This window comes from Ranitomeya imitator, chromosome 4 (genome assembly GCF_032444005.1).
Source record: "Ranitomeya imitator isolate aRanImi1 chromosome 4, aRanImi1.pri, whole genome shotgun sequence".
Classification (NCBI taxonomy): Eukaryota; Metazoa; Chordata; class Amphibia; order Anura; family Dendrobatidae; genus Ranitomeya; species Ranitomeya imitator.
Genome location: NC_091285.1, coordinates 242,046,867 through 242,063,205, shown reverse-complemented (window position 1 = coordinate 242,063,205; position 16,339 = coordinate 242,046,867). Strand labels below are relative to the sequence as shown.

General features: G+C 41.8%; 1 protein-coding gene across 1 annotated transcript in view; it reads left to right on the top strand.

Moving 5' to 3' along the window:
• Nucleotides 1–16,339, top strand: part of LOC138674484 (dynein axonemal heavy chain 3-like) — a 3,367,401-nt gene that overhangs the window by 689,348 nt on the left and 2,661,714 nt on the right. Inside the window, 2 exon segments of the mRNA XM_069762320.1 lie at nucleotides 1,760–1,918; nucleotides 2,021–2,249. Of these exon segments, the coding sequence (XP_069618421.1) occupies nucleotides 1,760–1,918; nucleotides 2,021–2,249 (388 nt within the window).

The following is a 16,339-nucleotide window of genomic DNA, read 5'->3' as shown; positions in this document are numbered from 1 at the left end:
TGTAATCAGATTTGTGATATTTAATCTGAGAGAGGCATGATGTAGGGACAGAGACTCAGATTCCCTTCATACGTTGCCTACTGGGATGCCTTTTGTAATTTTAATAAAATTAGTTTTTTTTATCAGCAGATTACCAGTAGAAGACTAGTTTTCTTGTGCCAAGAAGTCCTCTCTAGTGATGAGTGAATATACTCGTTACTCGAGATTTCTTGTGCATGCTCGGGGTCCTCGGAGTATTTTTTAGTGCTCGGAGATTTAGTTTTTCTTGCAGCAGCTGAATGATTTACATCTGTTAGCCAGCATAAGTACATGTGGGGGTTACCTGGTTGCTAGGGAATCCCCGCATGTAATCAAGCTGCCTAACAGATGTAAATCATTCAGCTGCGGCAACAAAAACTAAATCTCCGAGCACTAAAAAATACTCGGAGGACCCCCGAGCGTGCTCGAGAAATCTCGCGTAACGAGTATATTCGCTCATCACTAGTCCTCTCGCTCTGTATATCCCCGCCCCATCACTGATCAGTACTTTCAGTCAATATGCAAAACACACAGAAATCTTCCAAACAGGGGTGTGGGTGGGGTTATACAGTGCTTTCTGTTTAGATAGTATCAGTAAGCTTCACTTACTAGTTAAAGTGGTTTGCATCCTTTCCTAACCGCTTTAGTTTAGTACATTCTTGTATTTTTCAGGAAATGACAATTTTATTTTGTTTCCTTCCTCTTTTATTCCTTCTACAAATGTATGAATATGTTAACAACGTGGCGTTAAGATGTAACTCTACACATTCTGACATGGTCCAATGAGTCGCGACAATGTTAGACTTTATGGGGAAATGATGGCACCCAATTGACAATTTATTAATCGGTTTTTTAGGAGGAATAACAGGGTGAAATCATCATGTAGCGTTCTCAAATACATATCCAAAAACTGCGAATTGATGGAAAATACAAATATCAGACATGTCAGGAGTGGTGAAACATACTATTTGGGCAACTGTAAGATTAGTATCAATGATTTTTTTTGTACCTTTATTTTTCTCTGAATAATATAATATTAGAATATTAGTATCAAATGTTCATGTAGCCTTTGTTAGGTTTACTGCTATTAGTTGTATTATAGGTCTTCATTAGTACATATTTATTATATGCAAGTAGGACAGAAAAATGTTCAACAACATGTTTTCTTTTTATCTCAATGTATCCATTCTCTTGATTTGACTTGGAAGAACAATAGATCTAATTCTTTGCAAGCATTTGTTATTGTCCTTAGGTGTCTTATTTTGTTTCATTCCACATCATTTATACCCACACAGTCCTCCTAATGAGCTCTCTCATTTCCCAAGGAAAAAAAAAATAAGCAGTGTTGATTTATTGAACTGGTTAGGGCAAATAATAGAATAGGATCAATCCAGCGGTGTGGGTTAATGGCACTGAACAAAGCTCAGTCATAATTAGATGGACGAAGGACTTTCCCTTGTCCAATGTAGTTAGAAATGAAAAGCCCCTCGCCAAAGTGTATTAGAGAATAATGCATTCAGCCTCAGCAGAATTACTAGCCAGCACTTTTTTTTAGCCAAAGCTTAAAAATCAGCTGCGTTTTTTTGTAAAATGCTATGAATGTTGCAGTCGCATTTAAAGGTATGGAAAAAGAAAAGATCACCCCTTGTTTTGTAATAAGGGGATTTTCAATTTGAACGCGCGAGAGTCTGTTGTATGAAGTATGGTTATTACACTCACTATATTCTATCTTGCTCACCAGGAGGCTAATAATGAGGGAGTCTGTGAAGGAGGTCAATGCCATGAGGGTTATCTCACAGCCCCAGATGCTGGAGAAGTTGAAGGAAGCAGAATTACTCTTGGATGACATTCAGAAAGGCCTGAATGATTATTTGGAGAAGAAAAGACTATTCTTTCCAAGGTAAACAGTCTGTATTCTCTGTCAGCCCTGCATGTTTGTATGAAATGTTTGCTTGAATGTCACTCAGGTTATCCTTTTTCTTGTCCTTTAACACCCTACCAGATTTTTCTTCCTGTCCAATGATGAGCTATTGGAAATCCTTTCTGAGACAAAAGATCCTCCTAGAGTCCAACCCCACCTTAAGAAATGCTTTGAAGGCATTGCAAAACTAACATTTAATGCGAAGAAAGAAATTACTCACATGGAGTCATTGGAAAATGAAAAAGTTGAGCTGGTGACAAGAATAATTCCATCAAATGCCAAGGGCCTAGTTGAAAAATGGCTTCACGAGGTGAATATGCTTAGTCTTTGCTTAGGATTTATTTGTTAGTTAACCCTTCCAAGACGATATCCCATGCTACTGGCCAATGGCTTAGTCATATCCTGTTGCTTCCACCACACACTCACAACATGATAGAACTGGATTTAGGCAACAGCCAGAAGAGACAAGGAGCTTGTTTTTTTTTCCTTGAAATATTTTCTAACTTGTCTAGGAAAAACTTCACTTATAGTTTTATTTGCTTTCAATAAATTGTCGGTAACAGCATAGTATAGATCTTTACATTTACCCATATTTACTTTGGTCCTATGATGTAATGAAAGAAAATTTATCTAAGGATTTAATTTTATTTAAAAAAATATTTATTGATAAGCAGTAACTAAAATCACTATCTTGTTTCCAAATCTTAGCATTAGTAAAATGTATACTTTTTCTGTACTTCATAGAGAGTTCCTACTCTGAATTTTTAAACAGTAGTGATATCACAAACTTGCATGTGATATGGTGAACATTCACATTAATGTCAGACTCCCCAGCAAAAGTCAGCTGGACTGAACAACGTTTTAGTATGTGTAGAGGTTTCCCGACTTTCCCCAAACAACTGATATTTGGAAGGGAAAGGGAAAGTTAGATTTCAGCACACCCTTTTGTTCTTTAGGTTGATGAGCCGTCACCAGTGCTCAACAGTGGTCGGCTGTCTTCTCAATATTGGGATCGCTTGCATACTTGGTCACACCCGATTGCATGGGTGGGTTGAGAATTATACCTGTGGGTTCAATAAGAGTTTGGCCAATTACAATGTGAATAAATTAAGTGACCTGATAATCTTCATTTCCTTTGAAAATTGACCTTTAGAAAACATTATTTATAGTCTGGAATTTAAGAGGGTACATAACATTTTACACATTGCGGGTAGTGTTGAGCATTCCGATACCGCAAGTATCGGGTATCGGCCAATACTTGCGGTATCGGAATTCCGATACCGAGATCCGATACTTTTGTGGTATCGGGTATCGGTATCGGATACATAGAGATGTGTAAAATAAAGAATTAAAATAAAAAATATTGATATATTTACCTCTCCGGCGGCCCCTGAACTCAGCGCGGGTAACCGGCAGGCTTCTTTGTTCAAAATCAGCGCTTTTAGGACCTGAGAAACACGTCCCGGCTTCTGATTGGTCGCGGGCCGCCCATGTGACCGGCACGCGACCAATCACAAGCCGCGACGTCACCGCAAGCTATTAGTGCGCTCTTTTTTGAAAAAGAGCGCGTTAATAGCTTGCGGTGGCGTCGCGGCTTGTGATTGGTCGCGGCTACGCGACCAATCACAAGCCGCTACGTCTTTGAAAGCCATTAACGCGCTCATTTTAAAAAATGAGCGCGTTCATAGCTTGCGGTGGCGTCGCGGCTTGTGATTGGTCGCGGCTACGCGACCAATCACAAGCCGCTACGTATTTGAAAGCCATTAACGCGCTCATTTTTAAAAATGAGCGCGTTAATAGCTTGCGGTGGCGTCGCGGCTTGTGATTGGTCGCGGCTACGCGACCAATCACAAGCCGCTACGTATTTGAAAGCCATTAACGCGCTCATTTTTAAAAATGAGCGCGTTAATAGCTTGCGGTGACGTCGCGGCTTGTGATTGGTCGCGTGGCCGAGACCAATCACAAGCCGCTACGTCTTTGAAAGTCATTAACGCGCTCATTTTTCAAAAAAGAGCGCGCTAATAGCTTGCGGTGACGTCGCGGCTTGTGATTGGTCGCGTGCCGGTCACATGGGCGGCCCGCGACCAATCAGAAGCCGGGACGTGTTTCTCAGGTCCTAAAAGCGCTGATTTTGAACAAAGAAGCCTGCCGGTTACCCGCGCTGAGTTCAGGGGCTGCCGGAGAGGTAAATATATCAATATTTTTTATTTTAATTCTTTATTTTACACATCCCTATGGATCCCAGGGCCTGAAGGAGAGTTTCCTCTCCTTCAGACCCTGGGAACCATGAGAATACCTTCCGATACTTGATGTCCCATTGACTTGTATTGGTATCGGATATCGGTATCGGCGATATCCGATATTTTTCGGGTATCGGCCGATACTATCCGATACCGATACTTTCAAGTATCGGACGGTATCGCTCAACACTAATTGCGGGTCATAGCTAGATTAGTGATAAAATGTACAATTGATGGAGAAAGGTTGAACTTGATGGACCTGGGTTTTTATTCAACTTATGTACCTACGTTACTATGTAACCATATATCTAAATTATGGATAAATGAATTTAATTGTATAATCATAATTGACCACTACCTTGTTCTTCTTTATGCGACTCAAAAATTCCACTATGTGGTAGACCAGGATCAAGCAGGTAAGTAAGGATAGTAAAAGAGGTAATTGGGTCTCGAGCCTTGATCTATGTTAAGTATGTAATACATTATAATTTAGATTAAACAATACTAGATGTTTTAATAAACAACTAGTGTTCTTTCTCTGCATGTACTTAATGTCTACTGTCAGACCATCAGTTTCTCCATCTTTCTGTGTAATGATACCAGTGGTCTTTTGTTTTGTGTAGAATGAAAGATACACTAAGCATGTTTTGTTGAACCAATATCATAATGTTGGATGCTTTGTAGTTTGTGTTATGAAGTGTAACTGTTACCAAATTGTCCGCTTGGGTCTCAGATACAAAGAATGCATGTCTCATAACAGTTAGAGAGAGGCAAGTTTATTTGCTTTAGATCTCTGTGTTGAGAGGGGTCTCTATTATCATTTGCGTAGATTGATCCAGACGTCTTGTAAAGTTTTATGTGTTACTTGGGCTGGTGTTTGTTGGCTTTAACAAAATCATTGGTTTCTTCCAAGATCTACCACATTTCTTGGTGCATGTTAGCTGTTGTCTTGTCAGTTTAGCTGTCCCCGGTGTTGTGTTACATTTAGTGGATAAAGCCGTTTTACTGTATCATTTGTGTTTTCACAAAAAAATTCCTTTGACAGTTGCAGCTTTGTTAATTTTTTGATGTAATAGTTTCAGTGTGCAACTTGTCACTGAAATATAGTCTAAAATGTTTCGTAATGTAGCATGAAATTATTGGTTAGTTTTGAAATAGATGTGAAATCATGTGAAGAAAATAAGTATTGCATCCGATCGAGATAAATTCACTGTGGTGTTTTATGGCTTTTTATTCCTATGTGATAGTAATAATGTCTCATGTAGGGATGGAAGCCATGAAATACATTGTGAAAAGTCATCATCTAAAATGGGGGCCATGAGCATGGAAAATGTAACGGCCATGGACCTAATAGACAGTGTTGCAAAAGAGATCCGAAAAACAACCCAGCGTTCAATGCTCAAATTTATCTTTTCTTATATGATGAAAGTTGGAGCATTAAATTATAGGCTAAAATATATATTTCTAGTATTAAATGTGATATATATTTATATATATATAGAAACAGGCAGCATATATGTTGGGTTACAGCAGATGTTGATTTCTGTGCAAGAGTGAGGCTTTGGGCTACAGTATATTGATTGTTGTAGGTCACGAAAAGTGGTTATCTCTGGTAGCCTCCACTCTTACCTTCACTTCTAGGTATGTTATAGTTCTTCCTAAATAATACTAGGCCAATCAGAAGTCCCCTTATTTGTTTGCAGATGTGTTGGACACATTGTATAAAGTTTTTGTGGTATGGTGAAATATGGTACATGCTGATATCTAAATATATCACATTAAATTAGTATAGTATTCAGCAAAATTTTATTTAGGTCCGCACAGCAGCTAATGACTACATTTCTTTTCTATTGAATATTTTAACAGTTCTGTATGAATAATATACAAAATAAAATCTATGAGTCTATTAGCTTGTCTCTGCTTTCCTTTCTTTGTGTCTCTGTAACATCGTACAAAAGGTAACTTTTATTTTATCAATACTATTTGGTGTTAGTCAACTTTGGCTTCCATTATGTTGAGTAAATTAGTAATTACAACTTACTTCTTTCTTTAAACTTTCTAATCCCAATTAGAATGTTTTTTTTTTTACTTCTATCTAGTTTAGGAGTTCAGTTCTTGATGTGTTCTTATTTCCTTTTAACACCATCTCTGGGGCATGTTTAAAGTGTGAGTAGTACTGAAGTCCGTAGTGTGCCGATACTACACGTGAGGACACTTCTTTATCCTAACTTCCCAAAATGAATTGACCAATGAGAAGCCAGCACTTCTGAAACCACATCTCTCTGTTATCACTGTGTGTATACGGTCAGAGAGGAGAAAGAGGAGGAGGAAAGAGACAGCAGTGTGCATTAACACAGAGTAATGACCATATCTTGTGTGCTGTACATGTGGACAATAGCAGGAGTCATGGCCTGCTCATGGGAGAGTAAACTAAGACAGGAATGTGACAGAGCAATTAAAACACATTTCTGTACATACCAACAGTAATAATGCTGCCTCCTTGCCTTTGCGTCTCCCACCAGTAATAATGCTGCCACTGTGCCTCCCACCTTTATTAATTCTTTGTCTATGCCTCCCACTACTCATTTTTCCTCCTCTTTGCCTCTCATCGGTAATAATATCTCTTCCGTTTCTTGAACCACTAATAAAATCTTCAATTTATAATAATGTTTCCGCTTGCAAAAAAAGTCCTATTGATGGTTTTAAAGGGACTCTGTCACCTGAATTTGGAGGGAACAATCTTCAGCCATGGAGGCGGGGTTTTGGGGTGTTTGATTCACCCTTTCCTTACCCGCTGGCTGCATGCTGGCTGCAATATTGGATTGAAGTTCATTCTCTGTCCTCCGTAGTACACGCCTGCGCAAGGTAAGATTGCCTTGCGCAGGTGTGTACTACGGAGGACAGAGAATGAACTTCAATCCAATATTGCAGCCAGCATGCAGCCAGCAGGAAAGGAAAGGGTGAATCAAACACCCGAAAACCCCGCCCCTATGGCTGAAAATTGTTCCCTCCAAATTCAGGTGACAGAGTCCCTTTTAACTGTTATAAGGCCTCCTCTTTGTCTCCAGCTTCACATTGCTCTAAACCAGGGGTCCCCAACTCCAGGCCTCGAGGGCCGCCAACAGTGCAGGTTTTCAGGATTTCTTTAATATTGCATCGGTGGGAATGTGATCATCTGCACAGGTGATGATTCCAACCCCTGTGCAATACTAAGGAAATCCTGAAAACCTGCACTGTTGGCGGCCCTCGAGGCCTGGAGTTGGGGACCTCTGCTCTAAACCAGTGGCACCACTGGAAACAGTCCTCATTACTCAAGTCCTATCTTTGCTTGTTTCAATTTCTAGTTAAATCCATTTATCTTTTGAAATGTTTTGATATCTCTTTGGCTTCTTAGCCCGACACATATTCTTCTCACTTTTCTAAACAAAACATTTCTTCCTAGTTCGTCATTGTTTGCTTAGAGCTTACAAAGGAAGGATAATTTGTACCTAAATTATTTACTAAGAAAAATCTGAGCCCTAGATCATATAACATTGCAAGTTTCAGATATTGTAAGGACATATTCTTTTAAAAAAATATACATTGAAAAAAGGCACATAAAGCGATTGTCCACTACATTTTAATGGTGGCCTGTCCATAGGATAGGTCATCAATGTCTGATCGGTCGTGGTCCGACACCCATCAACCCTGACGATCAGCTGTTCTCGGTGTCAGCGGCTGCCAGCCAGAAATGTCCAATTGTGGAGCAGCTTGTCTTCTGTTAGTGTCTGTGGCAGGGAAGTACACATTCGCCTCCTATTGATTTGAATAGGAGGCAGATGTGCTTGATCTGCAGGGGTGCTGGGTGTCAGACCCTAACTGATCAGACATTGATGACCTATCATAAGGATAGATAATCAATGAAAATGTAGCGGACATCCTTTTTAAAATAAAATTAGAAATGTACATTTATGAAATTGCACAGCAAAATGTGTTATTACACTTATGAAGACAAATCAGATCTATGTACCTTGCATACAATAAGAAAACTTTGAGGTCCTTTTAGTAAAAGAGTCATGTTTTAAATAGAAACATAAAGAATTTATCATACTATTGTCATCCATTTCTGCAACCTTTAGTTAATAATCATCTGTAGCCTCTAATTTGGATAATAAAAAACATTTTCCCAATTATATGTGGCTTTCCAGTTGTATTTTCATAGACCTGAGAGAAAATATCTGACATAGTAATAGTAGAAAATTAGTTTATTATTTTAAATTCAGTTCACAGTAAATGTTAAGCTAAACCTCAAAAAGAGCACGTTTAATAATGTATTCAGAGATATTTCTAGAATTGACCCAGGTTCATCTACTTCAACTGTGTTATTTTTCTCTTTGTGCTTATTCTTATATCCTATTCTTATTTCTATGATTTTATTAATCAACACATATCGAATGTAGGAGGAAATTGTCATATTTTTCATAATGACAGTTCATAGTTCCACCAGTTTTCCTGCTCATATCAGAAAGAAAAAACTGAATGGAATGATTAAGACTTTTATAATGAGGACAATATCACAGAAATGAAATGTATAAATCATAAAATAAAAAGACTGAACTATTCAATCAACAAACATACTTTCATGTGTGCTTTGAAATGCCAGTATCATGATAAATGGTGTTGATGAAAGGATCAGTACGATCCAAAAACGCGTTGACATTTTATCTATTCAGTAAAGCATTACTGTTTTAAAAAACCTCACATGGGAGAAGAAATGCACACTGAACGCTACTTTATTCCACTTTGCAAATTACCAAATATGGCCTTATTCAGACTTGCTTTTTTCATCCTGAATGAAGAAGTATTTTCTTTACAATAAGAAGCTTGCCAATGAGTTAAAGGCAATCTGTCACCAGTTTGTTGCTGCCTCATGTGAAAGCAGCATATTGTAGGAAAAGAAAGACCCTGATTCCAGCAATGTATCATTTAGTTTACTGGGTGCAGCAGTTATGATACAGTCAATGTTTTTAGATGTGTCATGCATCAGAGCTCAGAAAGCTAATCTCGCCCACACCACAGCTCTCTGGTACATTTTCTGTTGACAGTGACACACTTATTAGAGGAGCAGGCATAATCGGTTTAGCAGGCATCTGAAACCTAATCCCAGCAGTGATAATCACCTCCTGATTCGTGTTGAGCGATACCTTCCGATATTTGAAAGTATCGGTATCGGATGGTATCGGCCGATATCCGTAAAATATCGGATATCGCCGATACCGATATCCGATACCAATACAAGTCAATGGGACACAAATATCGGAAGGTATTTTCTATGGTTCCCAGGGTCTGAAGGAGAGGAAACTCTCCTTCAGGCCCTGGGATCCATATTCATGTGTAAAATAAAGAATAAAAAACAAAAATATTGATATACTTACCCTCGGACGCGCCCTGGTTGTCACAGCTGCAACCGCCATGCTTCCCTTTCTAAGAATGAGCGCGTTAAGGACCTGCAATGACGTCGCGGCTTGTGATTGGTCGCGTGAGCGATCACATGACCGTTCAGCGACCAATCACAAGCCGCGACGTCATCGAAAGTCCTTAATGCGCTCATTCTTAGGAACGGAAGCATGGCTGTTGCAGCGGTGACAACCAGGCGCGTCCGAGGGTAAGTATATCAATATTTTTTATTTTTATTCTTTATTTTACACATGAATCTTAATCCCGATACCGATTCCCGATATCACAAAAATATCGGAACTCTGTATCGGAATTCCGATACCGCAAATATCGGCCGATACCTGATACTTGCGGTATCGGAATGCTCAACACTACTCCTGATAAAACCTTCGCTATGAGTAAACAACAGCGCACAGCTTATAAAGTTACACATCACTGAATTCTGTGTTTTAAGCCCTTCATCATGCTGTCCTTAGATTACATAGCAACAACTGATTTTCTTTAAGTTAACTGGAATGTATTCCATGGCTGAAAGATCATGCAATAATACTGATACCTCTGTGACTTGGAAGCTTTTCTAACATCAAGTCTGCATCTTTGCAATTATATAAATTGTGTTAGGGTTGGTGGAATGCACCGATTAAATATATAAGTAGTAATATGTGCGCTCTCAACCCAGGGTCCAACGTGCAGGAGAGTAACCTGCTGCTAGAATTGGCAGCGCTATATGGCGGTATAAGAAACCTCTGTTACTTCACAGAATCACATAGATAAGAAATGCTGTGCCCTATTAACCTCACAGAGGATCACAGCTACCTGGCTGAGCAAAAGCAAACAGTGGTCATGCAGTCAGCATAGCACACGAACAACTCCTCACCAAAGGTGCCGGTATTCTAGGGGCTTATTTCAACCAGGCCCTGAATCGATACACACCAAAACTCCTCACTGGAGGTGCCGGTATTCTAGGGGCTTATTTCAGCCAAACCCTGACCACATACAACCATGACCACACTGGCGCTGAGCTCATAATATAGGTTTGATACTAGTGCATGGCCATGCGGCCATGCAAACCTTTCACAGTCTTAGCACTCAAGGACCTTCCTAGAGGTCCAACAGGAACCACTTCAGGACCTGCGCATGTGACCCCTGACCTCCAATGGGAAGTCGTCCCGTGGGCATGCCCAGTATGGGAAAAGCAGGACTTAGTCCCAAAAAGATCTGCTTGCTGCTGATCAGTGCTGGCTACAAAGGCAGAGCCTGGAAGAACAGCAGTAACCAGTCGCCCAGTATCAGCCTGAGTCAGATGCTGAGACCCAAGGCTCCACTGCAGCTGGAGAAGAATGGGTGACCACAGCGGAGATGGTTCTAAATTCACCCTGTGCAGAGGCGGCAACTCAACACCTAACATTACCCCCCTCCTAGGACCTCGCTACGCTCAAAGGCAGCAATGAGCTGCGGACCTCGAATTTGCTCAGCAGGCTCCCAGGACCTGTCCTCTGAGCCATAACACTTCCAGTCCACCAAATAAAATTTTTTGCCACGTACCACCTTGCACCCCAAAATAGCATTCACCTCGTAATCATCCATAGAAGAACCCGATGTCCCGGCAGATGACTCAGAAAACCGGGACATGTATACGGGCTTTAAGAGGGACACATGAAAGGTTTCAGGGATACCTAGGCATGGCGGAAAGGCCAGATGGTAGACTACAGGGTTAACCTGTTCAAGGACCTTGAAGGCACCCAAGTAGCGAGGTGCAAACTTTGTGAACTCAACTCGCAGCCTGATGTTACGGGTGAAGAGCCACACTATGTCACCAGGAGCAAAGGTCAGAGCAGGGTGCCAATGTGCATCAGCGGAGGACCTCATTCTCTACTTGGAGGCCTGGATGGCATCCTGAGTGCAGTCCCAAATATCCCATGTCTCCACAGCCCAGTCTGCCACCCTGGAGTTGGCAGAAGACATGGGCATAGGCACAGGAACCCGTGGATGCTGGCCGTAATTAAGGAGGAAAGGAGTCTGACCAGAGGAGTTGGCTACGGCATTGTTAAGCGCAAACTCCACCCATGGTAGCAAGGATGTCCAGTCATCCTGCTTGGCAGAAACAAAATGTTGTAGATATGTGACCAGGGTCTGGTTGGCCCTCTCTACCAACCCATTCATCTCGGGATGATATGCTGAGGAGAGATTCAACTCAATGCTGAGTAGACGACAAAGCTCTCTCCAGAATCAAGACGCAAACTGGGGACCCCGTTCACTGACAATTTTGTCCGGCATACCATGCAGGCAAAAGATATGTTTGATAAACAACACGGCCAGAGCCCGTGCAGAAGGTAGCCATGGAAGAGGCACCAAGTGCAACATTTTGGAATAAAGGTTGGTGATCACCCAAATAATGGTGTAGCTACGAGACTTGGGTAAGCCCTCCACAAAATCCATCCTGACCATCACCCAGGGCCTGTCCGCCACTGGCATGGGTGAAGCAACCCAGCTGCCCGTTGACAAGGAGAATTGTTCTTGGCGCAGTAAACACACACTCAAATACAGTCTGCGACCTCATAGGCCATATGTGTCCACCAGTATGTCCTCGCCAGTAGCTCTGATGTCCTTTTGGTCCCAAAATATCCACCCACCCTGGACGAGTGAGCCTAAGAGAAAACCTCCAGACACAAACTTGATGGTACAAAAGTCTTGCCCGGAGGCACAGACTCTAGCGAAATTAGGGCCCTAGACTCATGCTCTCAGAAGGGAAAATAAGCCGAGGCTCCTCTTCCTCCTCCTCAGATGTTACAATGGAGTGAAAGAGAGCGTCGGCACAAATGTTCTTGTCCCCGGAATTAAAATGGAGGGTGAAATGGAACCGGGAGAAGAACAAGGACCATCTGGCCTGGCGAGAATTTAACCTCTGGGCTGTCTGTAAATAGACCAAATGCTTGTGGTCTGTGAATTCTTGGAAGGGAAAGTGAGCCCCCCCCAAAAGATGTCTCCTCTTTGAGAAGGCCAACTTCATCACTAGCAACTCCCTGTCCCCAATGGAATAATTCCTCTCAGCTGGTGAGAAGGTCTTGGAAAAAAAGAAGCAAGGATGCTTCCGACCTTGAGCATCCTTTTGGAAGAGGACTGCTCCAGCACCAACGGATGAGGCATCCACCTTCATTATAAATGGCTTATCTACATCTGGGCGATGTAGGATGGGAGTGCTAGCAAAATAAGATTTAATTGAAGTGAAGGCCTTGGAGACCTCCTCAGACCACAATTTGGGATTTGCTCCCTTCTTGGTGAGGGCTAACAAGGGAGCTACCAAAGTTGAGAAATGAGGGATGAACTGGCAATAACAGTTAATGAACCCCATAAAGTGCTGCACCGCTTTAAGAGAATGGGGTTCTTCCCGGTCCATCACAGCCTGTAGTTTGGCAGGATCCGGTGGGAGTCAATATCTGGAGAGTAGATGAGAATATCATACAGATAGACTAGAGTTTCCGCAGCCCTTTTGCAGGACTTGTCCGCGTAAGGGCAATATTGCTTGGGGAGAGAGGAATGGTCTACGGGTACCTCAGTAGTAGCAACCTGAACACTTTCCCTCTGACATCTACCCCCACAAGATTTACCCCATCCCAAAATTCTGCATGCGGACCACTCAATATGAGGAGAGTGGTACCATAGACAAGGTATCCCTAACATGACCTCATCAATTCCCTCAGGAATGACAAGCAGAGATACAGTATAATTACCTGATGAGATGGCAACATAGACAGAGTGAAAGGGATGGTCTGGTGTGTTATCTGTGAGGGCAGTGTCGACCCATTCACCACTCATACGGTTACTGGTTGAGCTAGCAATACCAGGGGTATTGCGTGACATTGGGCAAAGGCAGAAGACATAAAATTGTCCTCGGCCCCAGAAACCACACAGAGCTCTACCGAGTGAGTGAATGAGCCTTTTGTAATTGTCCCCTTAAATACAATTTGGAGGCAAACATCGCCGTGTCTACTGTACCTCCACCTACTACCACTAGACGCTGATGTTTCCTCAACCGCTGGGAACATCTGGTGGCAAGATGTCCTGACTGCTGGCAAATATGACAGACCTTGAGTGCACAAGCAGTCCGGGACTTAGATCCTGCTCGTGATACTTCCATGGCCTCATTTGACTCAGAGACCTGGACCAGAGATTCCAAAGGTTTAGCAAAGGTGGGAGCCAGCTGAAACCTCTGCCTACACTGGACCCGCTCTTACCTCCGCTCGTGAAAATGGAGGTCAATGCGGACACGGCTATTAACTCCTCCAGTGTGGCAGGATCTCCCTAGAGGCCAGAGCGTCCCTGACGTGGTCAGCCAGCCCCTTCCAAAATATAGGGATAAGGGCTTTATCCGACCAGCTCAGATGCTAGGGTGTGGAAGTGGAAAGCAAAATGGCTGACCAAGGACGAGCCCTGAGTCAATGCCAGCAGTTGGAGCGCCGTTTCATGGGTGACTCAAGGTCCTAAAAATTTTTTAAAGTCTTAGCACTCAAGGACCTTCCTAGTGGTCCAACAGGAACCGCTTCAGGACCTGCGCATGTGACCCCCGACCTCCAATGGGATGTCGTCCCGTGGGCATGCCCAGTATGGGATAAGCAGGCCTTAGTGCCAGAAAGATCTGCTCGCTGCTGATCAGCACTGGCTACAAAGGCAGAGCCTGGAAGAACAGTAGTAACCAGTCGCCCAGTATCAGCCTGAGTCAGATGCTGGGACCGACGTCTCCACTGAGCAGGCTCCACTGAGGCTAAAGAAGAATGGGAGATCGCAGCAGAGATGGTTCGAGATTCCCCCGATGCAGAGGCGGGAACTCGACACCTAACAAATTTGTATGTACAACCTAAAAATATCTTTGTAGCTTAGTACTCCAAACTATTTCTTGTGACAGGTTCTTTGTATTGCTGTAATGTCAAACCACAACCAACAGCATATGGTATTATTTTATTTAGTGATTATGGTTCATATTCTTGTGTAATTAGTGTTTTTGAAGAAAAACAGGATTAGAGTAAGGAGCTTATTGTAAAAAAATATGAGGTAAAGCTGACATCTCAAGGTATTGGTCATTTTGTTTAAAAGGGGTTTTCTCAACTTTACAAATGGTTTAAATTGCAAAAAGTTTATAAAAAAGCAAGAACTTTATAATGTACTTGCTTTTAAAAATCCTCTTGTTCTCAACAGTAGATGGATTTTTAAATTGTTTCTTATTTGTTTTTATTACTAGCCACGGTTGTAATCTATCAGTGGTATCTAGTTACCGACCCGAGGAGCACGCTCTCTCCAATAAACCTTGTAAGCGCTATTTTGAAGCTGGCTGAATCTCTGGATCTCACAAGCCTTCACACCACTGATGCAACAGAGGCAAGCCTACCTCTGCATGATGCATGAGAGACCAGACAGTTTGGACAAGCTACACAAACATTTTGCTGGTCCCATCAATTAATCAATCAATCAATCAATCAGGAGTGCACACACACCTGGCAAGTAGAAAGCTGGTAGATTTGGGAATGGTGCATTCCTGAAGATTGATGATGAGAACAACCTTTTAAAGGGACTCTGTCACCTGAATTTTGAGGGAACAATTTTCAGCCATAGAGGCGGGGTTTTCGGGTGTTTGATTCACCCTTTCCTTACCCGCTGGCTGCATGCTGGCTGCAATATTGGATTGAAGTTCATTCTCTGTCCTCCATAGTACACGCCTGCGCAAGGTAAGATTGCCTTGTGCAGGCATGTACTACGGAGGACAGAGAATGAACTTCAATCCAATATTGCAGCCAGCATGCAGCCAGCGGGTAAGGAAAGGGTGAATTAAACACCCGAAAACCCCGCCTCTATGGCTGAAAATTGTTCCCTCCAAATTCAGGTGACAGAGTCCCTTTAAGCCATCACATACTCAATTAGATTTTGTGCCTACCAGTAGTGAATATACATAATTATATAAAACAATATGAATACAGATAAACATGTCTGGCTTAGAAAAGGCCACTTTAAATAATTCAACTTTATTATGCATGATCAACAATCAGTTCAATGATTCATCCATAGAAAACCCGACAACCTCTAATTATAGATGATGGGTTCTCTTGTGTAAATCAAAATTGGAAATGCTTTTCTCCATTACTTACCATGTTTGGGTCTTTTAAACATAAACTAGATTTCATTTCCTAAAGTGAACACAAAGTGTCTCATTGCAAACTTAAGATTCTGCAAAGGTTTCGAATCAGATAGTATAAACAAAGATATATGTTCATCTAGACAGAAGAGTGCCTGCAATCAGAGAAACCCTCCCGGACAAGAAAATACCAGTCTAATGCCATCTTTTATCCGTGAGTTCACAAAGGTGCCTTTTCTGTGCTGATATTTGAACCTTGGCACACAACGTGCACTCTGGATTTGTTCCACTACACAAATGCATGGTTTGAAAAGGAACATGATTGTCTGAGGTTACAAAAGTAGCGTTTGAATAATTCCTTATTTTCCCAGGGTCCCTGACTGCCGTTTTTGTCAGGTCTACATTTTAACCCATATTATGTTGCAGTACAAGTGTTGTCATGCACCGTGAAATTAGGAGTCTTGTAAATGGTGTACATTACCTTTGACACAATGTATCACTTTTGTTGTTCTGTTTCCTTAGACAAATTCAGCTGCAAACTCACACAATAACAAGCTCAGTGAGACTTTATTACAAAGGATTTGATTTACCGTTTTTAAT